Below are 14,480 nucleotides of genomic sequence, written 5' to 3' on the forward strand. Positions count from 1 at the left end.
GTGGGAGAAGGAGGGCTGGTGCCAGAGGCAGGGCTCCAGGTGGGATGAAGGCTATCAGCTTGCCAGAGGATGGTGGTGTGGCACAGATACCCACCCTGTCCTAAATACAAGCTGTCACTCACAATTAGATTATCTTGCAATTTACTGGCTCCCTTAAACTCTGCTCTATAAAACTACCCACTGTCTCTCTGGATTTCTGAAAGAGGCTTATATGCCAGCTGAGTGTATGGAGGAAATACATTTCCATCACACTAAGGAAAAGCCAGGACTGAGATTCTTATCAGCTGTTTCCCTGAAGTAGCTATCAGCAAGGCAGGCAGGGCAACGGGTTTGTTCTCACTGGTGGAGAAAAATGATTTCTGATTCACAATTGTCTTCCCCTTGCATTTTTTTAGATGGCATATTTTGACAATACAAAGGTACCAGGACAACTCAGGGGCTCAGCAAGCAGGTTGGTGGTGGCCCAGTACATGGCATCTCCTGTAAACCAAGTCTGCCTTTTAGGTGCTGAACAGAGGGCCAGATGTTGTGACATTTATGTGCATTGAAGGTGCTTGGGAAAACATATTGTCTGCAGGAGTGATGTGCATGCCTGCTTTCAGACTGGGGATTCCCTGGGTGGCAGAGTATAACTGATACTTTTATATCCATAAAAACCATACTTGCTTTTCTAACTCTGTTCCTTGCAAAAGGGAGGGACAGGTTTTAAGCACCTACTCCTACCCTGCTTACAGCTCAACATGTGTCATAGGAGTTCTGTGCCAGCCATTAGAGGAGTAAATACAGGTGGGAGAAAAATGACCTGAATGCTTCTTAGTGGCACCAGTCACTGTTATGCCTGTTGTACTGCAGGCTCTGTTTGTTCTCCTCATTCCTTCTCTTCTCCCTTTTCTATAGCTTGCTGAGAAACCTGACCCTGGTGACAGATGCCCCTGAGCTGGCCTACCCCTCTCAGGCTTTCATTTGGAAAAGATTTGAAGAAATCTTTCTCATTGCCTCTGGACTTATCTGCTATGCACCTGTGTTCAAGGCCTATTTCTACCAGGGGCTGCTGGAGCTCTATGAAGATAACATACAGTATGTTGAGATAAGAGCTATCCTGCCTGCGGTACGTGGGGTTTGGTTTCTCTAATAGTCTTTTAAATCCCTATTTCTCCATAACTTTTCTCAAGCCCTATCTTGAATTTAGTTTTTGGATGTTTGCATACCTGCCCTTCTGAGGATGCTGGGAAACCTTGATCATATTCAAACGTCTTTCTTGGAGATTTGCCTAGGTAAAGGATTCAAAGTGAGAGATTCTTTGTTCTTAATGGCTAAGGGAGATAGATACTTGCTGTGACACAGGCACAAAACTACACTGTACAGTCAGACTGAGCTGTGTCAGAATCTTGCTCATTGGGAAGATGTAGCTCAGTTTTGTCTGCAGCCGAATCACCTGTTCTGTGGCAGCTAGAACAAATTTTCTGTCTTGAATAGAGACTTATTCTGGAATAGCTATATTATTTTAAATCCTCAGTTTATTTCAGAATGATTACTCCGAATAGGCGAGTCAATCAATTGGCAAAACACCGCCTTCCACAATTTGCAGACAACCTAAAATTTGTGTATGAGGTGTGAACCGCTCCTTTCATTGCCATTAACACCAAAATCTGGTAATGGTTCAGGCCTTTCTCCCTGTGTGTCACCCACAGCTGGTCAGGTTGTCCTACAAAACCACCCTGCCTTAATGCCTCCCCAGGCACCAGCAGACCACACCATTTCCCCACTTTCCCAGTGAGAATTTTGTCACTGCAGACACACCTTTCCCATACAATTCTCCAGCCCAGCTCCATGCAGGACTCTGTGGGGGTGGGAGTTCTGTCAGGGAAAAAAGGGGGAAAAAAAAAAAAAAAAAAAGGAACATGGAGAAAGCCACAAAGTTTACATTTCTCTTACTTTGCTGGGGGATGCCCTGAGCCAGTTGCTCTGAATTCAGCCACCACCTGTCTTTGGGGTACCTGGGAAGAGAAAACAGCAATGTCAGAATGTCAACAGCCTGTGCTGGCGTCCCCTCAGGCCGCACAGGTTTCCAGGCCAAGAGTATCTGCCACGATACAAATACAGGAAAATACCCTGCCTTCCCCATCAGCCCTTAGATATGGCTCTAAGTCCTTTTGAAGAGAGGCTTGGCAGGGAGGATGTGCTCCCCATCCAGCTCCTAAAGCCGGCGGTGGCCGTGGTGGCCTGCGGAGCCCTGGGGCTGAGGCGCCGCGAGCTCCAGGCAGGCCGGGCACCACGGCAGGGAATGCCACGCTGGGATGGAGGGCGAGCCAAGGGACAGGCTGAAGCTGGGGTGGTGCCCTCGTGGGGAAAGTCAAGGTGAGCAGGGTGTGAGGAATAGTGAGATGCTGGGGAGGCTGGAGATCCTCCGCAAGGCTGACGCTGCAAAAGCTCTCCTCACGGCAAAGCCCGCCAGAAGCGGCCCCTGAGGTAAAGTAAATGAAAACTGGGATTTAGTGCGAAACAGCAAACACTGCGGAAAAGCCCCCTGAGCCCAGCTGTGTTTGCAGATTCAGCTGTGTAAAGTCTCACATTCCCATGGGCTGCAGCTGGGGAAAATTCCCTCTGAGCATCAGCAGCTGCCCCACGGCTGCTGGTGCCTGCAAGGGGGACACCGCGCTGGGATGGGGTGTGGGGCTCTGAGAGGGGCACCAAGGAGAGGTTTGGGGGTGAAGTGGAGCTGCTGAAGGCTGGAGGAGAAAGGTGACATGAAAAGAATGGTGAGAAAGGTGAGAGGAGAACTGATGGAGTGGTTTCAGTGCTGTCCAGGCAGGGCCTTTGTGGGATAGCATCAGTGGGACATTCAGAGTCTCCACCTCTGCTGAAATCAGAGCAAAAGCCCTGAGAACAGCCCTGGTAGTGAGGACCCTCCAGAGCAAATTGATGAGACAGAGCACACCAAAAGGATTATTTTCCCCAGTTTGCAGCCAGAGAAATCATGGCAAGACTAAATGACTGACTCAAGGTCACGAAACAAACCTCTGGCAGAGGGGAGCAGAAGCCCAGCTCAGCTGGTAGCTCATGGAGCTCAGCCATCGCGTGCCTTGGGGCTGCTCAGCTGACAGACTGCCACTGCAAGGCACAGAGCATGTGTGAGCTGCCAGACAGCTGGACAAAACACTCCAGCACTGGATACAGACAGGAGTAAGAGGTCACGGTCTCCTCTGGGTTCTCAAGGGCGTTTGCTTGCCACGTCTGAACACGGAGAAACTTCTATCACATGGGAGGGAGGAATCCCACTCCTTGCTTCTTGCCAGCTGGGAAAGGCTTGAGGAAGAAAATGTTCTGCAGAGAATTTATTGCTTTTGTTTTTCCTGCCCTGCTCTCAGGACCACAGCACTCTGCTTCTCCCAGGATTTTTGTCACTTAATTTCTCCCACCTTTCAGAGAAACATCTCTTCTAACCACTGCTTGTCACATGCTTTCCATGCTGCAGGTGTACGAACTGGATGGCACCCATCACAATAAATCATGGTCTGTGGCAACCTACCGGGAAGTGACCAGGCAGTTCGTGAAGGAGCACCCAGACTTTGTTGGAGCCAAGATTATATTTGCAGCGCACAGGTAGAGGCTGAGCGGGGCTGAGAGCAGCTGTGCTGTGTCAGAGGAGGGCAGAGGGTTGGGAGAAGCAATGCTAAGGGCTGGCCTGGAGTGCCAAAGTTGGTTTGCAATGTCCACATGCCTTGCCAGAGCCGGGCTGTTGACTCCTGAAACATTCCCTGGCGTGTGTAAAAGGCTGGGGGTGAGAACCGCTCTATATAAGTCTGCGTACGTGCAAAGCGAACGGGCTGAGCCAGGAGTGTCCATGAGCCCTGGGAGCCAGAACGAGCCTGGGCAGGGCTGCCTGTGTGCCTGTCCAAGCTGTGCCTGCTCTCCTCCTGAGCCTGGAAGCGCTGCCTTTCCTTGCAGAGAGTGAAGCAGTGCCTGAGCGTGGCAGTGGTCCCCGTGGGACCCCGTGCGCACCGCTCCCCAGCAGCCTCTGTACGGTATGTTCGTGCTGCTGCCCGGGCAGGCGGGCACAGGGCTGCTCTCCAAGTCAGCCAGATGCCATGAAGTCATGTGAGGTGATCCTCAGCAAGCAGAGCAGACCTCTCAGCAGCACTTACTCGCTCTGCTTTGGCACAATGCCCTCTCCGGCTCAGAGCTGGCTTGCCTCTCTGGCCAGCTCCAGTATGGACACAGTCTGCAAAATGCACCGAGAAGTTTTAAGTCTGATAGGGGTGGAAGAAAGCTAAATGTAAAACTCTCTTGAAATGCAGTTACTGCCTCACCTCCCAACAAAACACCTGGGAGGAAAGAAAAAAAATTAAACATTTTCCCTCCACACTGTTGTGTTCCCTTCCCTGCTTGGCAAATGGGAAAGCCAGTGAGTTAGACAAGCATGCCTCAACTCAAGTGACAGCAGGGTCTAGCCAGGCATTTCCTGGTCATTCATGGGTTTCCTTTCACAATATCAATTTTCTACTGCTGTTCCTCTAGAGACCTGAAGCTGGTTGTCATATTCAGGAGCAACCTGCATTTTGGAAATACCCCTGGGGGCTCCATTTCACAACTCAAACTGCTGAGAAGGCAGGCCCATGGGAGGCAGCTTCTGCAGCGCTTTCTCTCTCTTGCTCTCCAGGATGCTGAATGTTTCCCAGATTAAAGAAGCCATCCTCACTGCCATGGCACTCAGAGCCCGCTTCCCAGACACCCTGGCAGGCTTCGACCTGGTAACTGTATTTCTTCTGGGGCTTCACATTAACCCCTGGTGATACAACCACATATATACCGTGGCATATGTTGTATACCAGAGCCAGAACCTCCGCTGCTCTACTGAAATCAGTGTTAATGAATTGCAAATCCTCCAGCTAAGGATTTTGTTCAGGGTAATTGACAAAATCCCCTGAAAGAATCAGCTCCCTACCCCACAGCATTGTAATTTCAGCACAGCTGGCACCTCATTTATATAGAGTTGTGAGTCCCATCATCTTCCCAAGCGTGCTCAAAAATACCTTTCTGCTTCCCCCCAGGTTGGTGATGAGGACGAAGGTCATTCTTTATGGGATCTGAAGGACGCCCTGACCATCCCATATTCCATGGGGGTCAACTTACCATACTTCTTCCATGCTGGGGAGACTGGTAAGCATGAGAACTCTTGCAGAGGCAAGACTGGAAGCTCACAAAGAGCAGAAGCAGCAAGCCTGGCTTGCTGTGTCAAAAGGATGTGTGTGCATACATGTGCACAGAACCAGTTTCCCCTGTGCTTCTCCCCATACCAGTTTGGAGCTGTGGCATTACCACATGACCCCTCCCTTACCTGTTCCCTGCCTTTGACTGTAGGTGTCACATTGCTCAGCATCTTTTACCTGGTGTGACAAGGAGCCACGTGCAGGGGTTACTGCTGGTAGCCATTTCCCCCATGGAACACCACTCACTTCCCATCCACAACAGCAGCAGAGTCCCTCAAACATCATTTTACATTTTAAGGCAGCAGAGTCCCCCAACCATCATTTTACATTTCAAGGTGAAATAATATTTGGGCCAGACTCGAGTCTTAACTGAACAGGCTCATCAAAGTAACTGATGTACCCTTCATTCCTGGGGCAATGTGTTACTATTGTTATTATTACTGGCAGTGTATTATTCAATTTGTATTGGTGGGATTTGTCCTAGCCATGAGAGCTGTGTTTAACTTGTGCCTTGTGTGTTGCACGTTGACATCTACAGAAGAAGTGTGATAAAGTGTGATCACCCCAGGCTCCCTTTATAGCCACGGGCAGGAGCAAGTCACGATACATCTCATTCTAACTCACAGGCTACTCCCCAAAAATTGTAATTTCTTTCTGTTAACAATTAATGGATTCCAGCGTAATTAGCTCAGCTACAAGAGCAATACTGTAAACATCTAAAGCCAGGTGAGATGAGTGGGTATCTCCTTGTTGGGCAGATTCAGATCCCTGTTTCACTGAAAATGCAAGTGGGAACTCTGAGCATGAGCGACTGTCTCACCTCACAATGGGACATCTATTAACAAAACCATCTAGCAGTTTGAGAAGCTTTATTTCCTCACAGCACTGCAGTGACTCTGATCTGTCTCTGCTCAGACTGGCAGGGCACCTCTGTAGACAATAATGTGCTGGATGCATTGCTACTGAATACCAGCAGGATTGGCCATGGACTCGCTCTCATTAAACATCCAATAGCCAAAAGTTTGTCTCTGAAGAGGGATATTCCTGTAGAGGTCTGTCCCATCTCCAACCAGGTATGTTGTTAAAAACTTTTTTCCTGTGGCTTGGTCACTGGAAAGGGGTTTACCATAGCTGGGAGGGTCAGCTGGGGGACACCTACAAGTTTTGATGCACACAGGCTGGCTTAGTTTCCTTTTACACCACCTTATACTGCAATTTACTACGTGGATGTACACTGTGAATATTTATCAGGCTTGTAATGCCAGTCAGCAAAAGATATCATTTAAATTCCTATCCAGAGGAACTTGGGAAGGCAGTCATCCCTAGTGGAGATAGAGGCCCAGAGCCACAGAGGTGCCTTGAGAGATGTAATTGAAAATACTTCGAAGCCAGGAGGGCCAGAGGCTGAGAAGCTGGGATTGTGACTGGAAGTTCTTGGTTTTGCAGAATTCATCACCAGTGGGAACTCTTTTGCAGCACGTTAGTGTGGTGCCATTGTCCCCTGGGTGCAGCAGAAAGGATACTTTGGGTGGAGATTGACTGGTGTGAGCCTTAAGGGAGAGAGCCCTGATACCAGTTTAGCCTCAAGCTAAGCACCACAGCAAATGTGTAACCAAAAGACTTCTCCTGAACTGCTCACAGTCAAATTGTTCTAAACAAGCACAAGTTATTCACCCCACTGGCCTTGATTAAGGTGATTTATTTAAGAAATTAATCTCCTTGTACAGTCAGTGGGGACAAGTTGGTTCCTCCTGCAGCAGTTCAGAGCAGAAAACATTCTGAGCAGTTCTGCAGCCTGTCCCTCCCTGACCACTACCTGCTGTCACAGGCAGCCCTGGCAGGTGTCGGTGGGACCCAGGTGCAGCAATAACCTGGCCTGGTGGTGTCTCCCACTCTTCCCCACCCAGGTCCTGCTGCTGGTGGCTGACTTGAGGAGTCACCCTGCAGCTGATCTCATGGCTGAGGGGCACCCCATTGTGATCAGCCCCGATGATCCCTCCGTCTTTGGGGCAAAGGGAGTCTCCTATGACTTCTACGAGGTATTCATGGCCATCGGAGGGATGAATGCTGACCTGAGGACCCTAAAACAGCTTGCACTCAACTCCATAAAGTAAGTTCATCACCTCTCTCACCTTGTCATAGTAATCATAAAGGAGACTATCAGCTTGCCCTCCTTGCTTGCATTTGGGTTTTGGCCCCAGAGTCTCCTCTGCCACATGAGCTGGGCTGCTGTTAATCCAAAATCTCCTCTGTGTGTATTGTCAACAGCGAGCTCAGAGGCTCCTCTGACGGTGCTCTCAAGTGCCTTTCTCTGACTCCATGCCTCAGTGTATTCCTCCTTTTCCATCCTTTGTGAACTTGCCTCCATCACCTGGTTCTGGGTTTGGCAGAAATTGTATGTCTTCATATCACTTGTCTATTTCTGCCAAAATTTGACTTGCTGTGTTTGCCAGGACTCATCTGGGAAATGCAGGAAAACAGTTAGCATTTAGTTTGGGGGTGTTTAACCCCTTTTTCTATTAACTGGACAGTTCTGAATGCCCAAAAATAGTTTGGATATGATGCCCAGGGTCTTCCTGCACATTTCCTCGTCTCCTGCCTGTTTTACACCGTGTTACTCTGTGTGGTGCAGGCAAGTCCTGCAAGGGTTAATCTCTTGCTGTCTCCTGCCTTTTCATTTCTGTGCTGCTCTTGAAATAGCTGCCCCCTTGTCTCCTGCCTGATACTGACTCTCCTCCTCCCCACAGATACAGTGCCATGCCACCGGATGAGAAAGCCAAGGCCAAAGAGGTCTGGCAGAAAAAATGGGACCAATTTGTGGCTGACCTCTCTGATAGCTTTCTAAGGGAGCTGTAGAGAGGACAAGGCTCATCTCAGAAGGCATTTGGCAAGCTAGAGCGAGCCAGACTGATTGCTAAGAGGGAGACTTGCTTCTTCCACGTGACCTGAGCAGATGAATGGACGTCAAAGTCTCACCTGGCAGTGGGCGACTCTGCTAAGCCAGGCTTAATGGGCTTAAAGCTAAGAAGGAGCTGCACTATCCTCTGAAACTCATGGGCTGGAGATAAAAGGGAGCAGTGAGCCTTTAGAGCAACTACAAGAAATCGCCCTGCTCAAAAGAGTCAAAACAATTAAAAATTGCCAATGACCAAATCCTGACGTGCTTATTCAGGAAAAACACGCTTTCCAATTAGAGCCAGCAGGAGATTGCCAACACGAGGATCTCTGAATTTTGCCTTATCATTACAAAATGCAGACCTTGTCCGGAAACAGCTAAGACAAACATCCAACCATTTGGGCCACTGACCTTCAAGAGAGCAAGGACTGAAAATGACTCTTGTTATGTTTAACCCTGGGCCTGCCGCCAAAATAGCACGGCTAGGTCGAAGAACCAGTCATAGGTCTGATGTCTGCTATTTCAGGACCTACCATGGCTGGAAACAAGCTGGTGGAACTTGCTCCCAGAACATTAAAGCCTGGTTGCACAGTGATCATAAAGCCAGAAGAGAGGTGCCTCAGTTGCCAGCATTTTTTTTTTTTTTACTACAAAGTATTTTCCTGTCCTCTGGTCAAAAGGAAGACAAAACACATTTCAGGTTAAGTCAAAAACATCCTGTCTTCCCAGACCCAGCTTGATTAAAACTGTCCCCCTGCACAAGGCTGTGTTAACACAGACATTTATAGGAAACACCTTTTGGTTTCAGGGAGTTCCACTGCTTTGTTGCTGAACTCATCGTGCAAATGTGGCTTTATTCAGCCTGTCAGAGAGATTTTCACCTTGGTAAAGAACTGCTGTGGATAGCCACAGGGTTCATTTGGATCTCTGTGGCTCTGTGGTTTCCAGCTCCTTGGCAAAAAAAACCCTACACAAGAAATAGTCTCTTGACAAGCTGATTCGCTGTCTTAACATCATCAGAAATACTAGGAGGAGAACTAGTTGCAGGGAGACTAAAAAAAAAAAAGAAATAAAATCTTAATCTAAGGTTGCTAAATAAATTTAGAAAAATCCTTCAGCACACATATGCCAAGCATGCAGCCAGGATCAAAGAGCATCTTTCCCAGTACAATCATGCTGGTTTGCATCAGTGGAGGGAGAATTGACAAAAGTTCCTACCTAAAGACATCTCCCTCCTCTGAACCACAGACTTGCAAAGGCTGTTGTTTCCTAATCTCTCCAGCCCAATTGGCTCTCTTTATGCTCTCTGTTAATTGTCTCAAGCTGCCTGGCCATAGTGTTTATTTCCACTGACCTTGGTTGGAACACCTTAGCAGGAGGCAAGCACACTTATTACAGAAGTGGATCAAGCTGTGCAGCCTGTGTGCCCTGCGTTAAATTACCCACAGTTCACAGGCTGCAACTTCATCTCAAGAAAACAAAAACCAACCAAACCAAACCCACTACAAAACCCAGTCACAGAACACAAATAAAACCACAACAAACTGCAGGTGTGTGCATTGCAGAAGGCAGCAACACAAACCACAGAAATGGAAAAGCGAGAGCCCAGTCACACAATGTCTTCCTCTGAAGCACCCTGGTGCTTTTTTTGCCTTGATTTGGTCTTGGGAAGGAGTTTTATCCTGGAGGAATAGCCAGAGCAGAGCCACCCTCCCTCCTCCTGCATGGGTGGTGCATGCAGAGCTCAGACTTAAGTCCCCCGGGTAGGCTTTGGTCATAGCCAGGTACTAAATGCTGACTTGGGAAGTGCCTTACTTGTAATGAGTTGAGGAGAACCATTGCAAACAAGCAGAATGGCTGCTAACCAGTGACCCAAAGCCCTGTCTCTCTCAGCAACCTGATCTTTCAGCTTTGCTATATGTAGATGGATGAAGACCTTTATTTGCCATGAGTTGATTCTCCCTTAAATAAGCCTCTTTGCTGCCAAGGTGAAGCTAATCATTACAGAGCCACTGTGGGAGGAGCTGAGCTCCTCAACACACAGGTTGACCCGTGCCCCTTTCTTTTCCACCACGGCAGAAAGCTTTCAGCTCTTCCTGCACGTGGTCTCTTGAGGTCCTGAACCACTTTTTGGTCACCTGTAGTCCTCCTTTCTCTTCATTACCTGCAGTAATTGCAGGGCTAGGTCTTCCATTTGCCAAGGGCTTGCTGGAGCCAGTTTACCTGTTGTGTCCAGCTTGTTCTTGCTTTCCTAGGAAAAGCCTGCTGTGCACATGGCCATTTACTTATTTCACAACTGTCCTGTGATGGTTCCAAGTGCCTGGAGCCACCAGTGCCTGATGCTGTCCAGGATTACAGCAGAGTCAGGTCTGATGCAGAAATCACAAGGGTTTAAAATGGCACAGGTCTGATGCAGCCCTCAACAAGGTGAACCTTGACTCTACAGGACTGTGTGTGCATTTGGAACTAGCTTAGTGGCTCCACTTCTGATGGAAGTGTCCACCTTAGGGGTGGGCAGAGGGCAGAAATTCTTCCATCCTGATCATCTCTGTGGGTTTAAATGTGAACCTGAACCACACAGAGGGGCCTGACTCCAAAGGTATGGCCTTCCTTGGATCCCTCCTTGCACAGGGCATTGCCATGTGTGGTGCCTGGGGCTTCCCAAAAGTCCTCTGGCATATTTAGGGCCTTAGTGAGTGTGACAGAGGGAAGGACAGCCTGCCTTACTGCTGGGGATCTGCTCTTCCTTGTGGCACGCTTTAGTTGGGAGAAAGGTACAAATTGAGAAGCCCAGGCTGCATCCTCACCTCTCCAACTCCAGGTGTGCAAAAAAGGAGGAATTTAGGCTGGACCACAGCAGTTATAAAAGATTTCATGCAGCTCCATTCAAGCTTTGGGTAAATTTGGCTGCAGGGCTTCACTGAGACTTGGCTTTTAGCAGCAATATTCCAAGGGTTTTGCTGCCAGTCTATTCCCTTTTCCCCAGTACCTTGGCTCCCTGCTCACATTTATTGGCAAATACACCACATATTATGCTCTCTTGCTTGTCTCTTTCAGAACATAGTCTATAATTAATTTTTTAGACCTGTCTTAATTGTGGGGGTTATTTTTTCTTTTTTTTTTCTTTCCTTTTTTTTGGCTCCCTGTTAAAAAGAGCAGGAGATACCTGGATTTGATGGGAGGTTTTAATCTGGAGCGTGCAGTGGAGAGGGATGTCTCACATCACTCAGCCTGGAGTGATCAGGGAGTCTGGAATGCCTTCCCAGCAAAGGGCAGCCTGATGTGTGGAGCTAACACAGTGTTAAGTCTGAGTCCCCTGTTCCCACTTCTCCAAGCCCCAGAGGAGCTGGATCCAGCTCAGGGCTGTGTGTGGATCCACAGAGCACCTGACAGGATTAGCTTGTGTTGCCTCTCCTCCCACTACAGCCCTGTACCATCTCAGTGATGGCCTGCTTCAGTCTCCATCCAGACTCAGGAGCAAGGAAGGAGAGTAGAAAATTCATGGAAGTTGCAATTAGGGTTATTTCAAACAGTCATAATGCCTTGGGTAGCAGCACAAGATGGAACCAGAAGGATGTGTTCTATCACCAGCTGTTAAAACCAGCTGGGGCACTGTTCTTTATCTCTCCCACCACCCATCCTCCCTCCAAGGGGAAATCTGCTGTTCATGGGCCATTGAATCCCACTGCAGGACTGATAAAATTCCATCATCCATTGGGAGATGCTCCAGCCAGGGGCAGGAACCAAGCATTCCTACCTGGATATAATCTGAGATTTGGAACAGCACAGCAGCCTTTCTGCACTGGATGCCAGAGGAAAACAGGAGCCATCTACAGCCCTGGAGCTTCAGAGGAGAACTGCAGCCTTCTACAGGATCTGTGCTTCAGCAGAACCACATCTGTCACTGCAGGAGAGCTGCAGCCAGCATTTAATGGGACTGCTACCAACAGCCTGCCCAACAGGGTGTCAGGTTGTACCCTGACTCTATCAGTGGGTTGTTTTGTACTACTACATTTTTATTTTAATTTTCCTAGTAAAGAACTGATATTCCCATCTCCATATCTTTGCCTGAGAGCCCCTTGATTTCAAGATTATAATAATTCAGAAGGAGCAAGGAGGGAAAGTTTCACATTTTTTCCATTTCAAGGGAGGTTCCTGCCTTCCTTAGCAGACACCTGTCTTTTCAAACCAAAACACATAGCAATACCTAAAGCCTTATGTCTGTTATCTCCCCCATCTGTCACTCCCTGTGGCCTCTTCAGGTTCAATTTGTTTAAATGGGAGGTAGATGAAGCTTTGTTTGCAGGACAAGTGTTTGCTGCAGAGCATCTTAGCCTGCCTTTGGGGCAATTTAGAGGATGAAATGTTTGCCTCCTGGTCACTCACTGCCAGGAAATGGCTGATCCAGCACTAGTGGTTGCTGTCAAAAACCATGCCAGTAAAAACAGAGGAGCAAAGTAAGTGGCTGGAGACAGAGACAGGCCCAAGCAAGCAGCTGGATCTATCTGTCATGTGAGCCTCCATCGCTGCAGTGGGACTATGCAGGTGCCAGATGCTAAGCAAAGCCCTCTGGCCATAAAACACAGGGCTGCAGATGCATTTTCCACCAGCTCCAAATGATCAGCCTGCTTCATGTTGTCTTCCTATGGAAGTCTTTGAATTAGCCTCTTCCCAGGTAGCAGAAGGACATTTCTTTGGTCAGAAACCTGTAGCTCTAATTGGCTCAGTCCTTAATTCCTTTCTTTCCAGGTTTGCAGCAGTTGCAATCACAGCAGGTCTATCAAGTGTTTTCTGGGCACTGAGGGACAGGCAGGTGAAGGGTCTGGCTCTCAATTCTCCTGGCTTGTCATTTTTATCAGGTTGTGTCCTCCCCCTTGGTCATTACAGGATAAGAAAGGCATTTTACTGTATTTTCTCAACCTTTAGCTTGTCCATCATTCCATGAGCAGGCTGCAGCATGGGAAGAGGAGAGATAAACTGCAGGGGGAGGGCTGGTTCAGGCCATTAGAGCCTCTGCAGCAAGGAAAGAGACGGAAAGTAGGGCTGCTTTCGAGGAGGGGGTGTGAGAAGGTCAGGAAGAGGAGGGGGAGTGATGACAGGGCTGTGAGCCCAGGGAAAACAGAGCTGCAAAGTTTACACAGGGGGAAGGAAGGCTGTGGGCAATGCCTGCTTTGCTTGTCTTTCTAGCTATGAAAGGGAATGGGAGGCACATCCAAGAGCGGTGTGGACAGGGAGAGGAGTCGCCCGTGGGTGGTGTGAGAAGGGCAGACAGACGATCCCCAGGGGAATTTGGGGTACAGCTGTTGCCAGATGTGCTCGTGGAGGAGATCACGAGCTCCAAGACACCCCGAATGGCAAGCTCCAAGCAGAGTCACAGAGAAATTCCCCAACCTTTGAAGGGAAAAGACACAGCCGAGCATTCAGCACAGGGATGATGGGCTAAAGCCTGCCTGCCCGCGGGTGCTGGGAGCCCTGGGGCTCAGCAGTCACTGCAGGCTCCTGTGCCCGGCCGCTGGCAAAGTCCCCCCGTTTCGGTATAAAAATAAGCGCTCCAGCCTGTCGGACAGCCTTCCTTGGAAAAACAAACACGGCAGCGCTGGCAGCCCGCAGGAATAAAGCTCAAGCACACTTTGGGGACGCCTCTCCAGCCGCGGATACCCCCGGAGTCCCTTTGGGAGTAGAACAGGGCGTTCCCTTCCCTCCCTCCGGCCAGACCCCGCATCCCCAGCCGCATCCCCCGTGCCGGAGCCCCCCGAGCCGTGGAGCAGGAGCGCCTCCCGCAGGGATGCAGGGGATAAAACCCTCTCTCCCAAAGCCCTCCGCCCCAAAACCCCCCTAAAACAGCCCTAAAACCCCCGTCCCACAAAACCTTACCCCTAAAAAACCCCAGCCCCCAAAAGCCTCAATCCCAAAATCCCCAATCCCAAAACCCCTCACTCCCAAAACTCCTACCCCAATACCCTCACTCCCAAAACTCCCACTCCCCCAAACCCCTCATTCCCAAAACCCTCACCCCCCAAAAACCCCCACTTCCCAAACCTTCACCCCCAAAACCCCCATCCCAAAACCCTTCACCCCCAAAACCCCCATCCCAAAACCCCTCACTCCCAAAACCCTCACCCCCCAAAAACCCCCACTCCCCAAACCTTCACCCCCAAAACCCCCATCCCCAAACCCCTCACTCCCAAAACTCCTACCCCAATACCCTCACTCCCAAAACCCCCACTCCCCAAAACCCCTCATTCCCAAAACCCTCACCCCCCAAAAAACCCCACTCCCCAAACCTTCACCCCCAAAACCCCTATCCCCAAACCCCTCACTCCCAAAACTCCTACCCCAATACCCTCCCTCCCAAAACTCCCACTCCCCAAACC

At 49.4% G+C, this 14,480-nt stretch overlaps 1 protein-coding gene and 1 long non-coding RNA gene across 5 annotated transcripts in view; one reads left to right on the top strand and one right to left on the bottom strand.

Moving 5' to 3' along the window:
- Positions 1 to 2,672, bottom strand: part of LOC111928046 (uncharacterized) — a 20,778-nt gene extending 18,106 nt beyond the window's left edge. Inside the window, exons 1-4 of the long non-coding RNA XR_015285947.1 lie at positions 2,572 to 2,672; positions 2,112 to 2,464; positions 1,936 to 1,997; positions 1,209 to 1,270 (exon numbers count right to left, since the gene is read on the bottom strand). This is a non-coding gene — a long non-coding RNA (uncharacterized LOC111928046). The remainder of the gene's footprint in view (positions 1 to 1,208; positions 1,271 to 1,935; positions 1,998 to 2,111; positions 2,465 to 2,571) is intronic.
- The window catches only part of ADA2 (adenosine deaminase 2), a 22,450-nt gene extending 10,285 nt beyond the window's left edge, over positions 1 to 12,165 (top strand). For all 4 annotated transcript variants that reach the window (XM_086886080.1, XM_023925258.2, XM_023925249.2 and 1 more), the window contains 7 exons: positions 898 to 1,108; positions 3,476 to 3,603; positions 4,661 to 4,751; positions 5,052 to 5,160; positions 6,126 to 6,283; positions 7,118 to 7,320; positions 7,958 to 12,165. In XM_086886080.1, coding sequence (XP_086742206.1) covers positions 898 to 1,108; positions 3,476 to 3,603; positions 4,661 to 4,751; positions 5,052 to 5,160; positions 6,126 to 6,283; positions 7,118 to 7,320; positions 7,958 to 8,066 — 1,009 coding nt within the window. In that variant the 3' untranslated portion in view covers positions 8,067 to 12,165. The remainder of the gene's footprint in view (positions 1 to 897; positions 1,109 to 3,475; positions 3,604 to 4,660; positions 4,752 to 5,051; positions 5,161 to 6,125; positions 6,284 to 7,117; positions 7,321 to 7,957) is intronic.
- Positions 12,166 to 14,480: the final 2,315 nt, after the last annotated feature.

This window comes from Cyanistes caeruleus, chromosome 4 (genome assembly GCF_971803275.1).
Source record: "Cyanistes caeruleus chromosome 4, bCyaCae1.hap1.1, whole genome shotgun sequence".
Lineage (NCBI taxonomy): Eukaryota > Metazoa > Chordata > Aves > Passeriformes > Paridae > Cyanistes > Cyanistes caeruleus.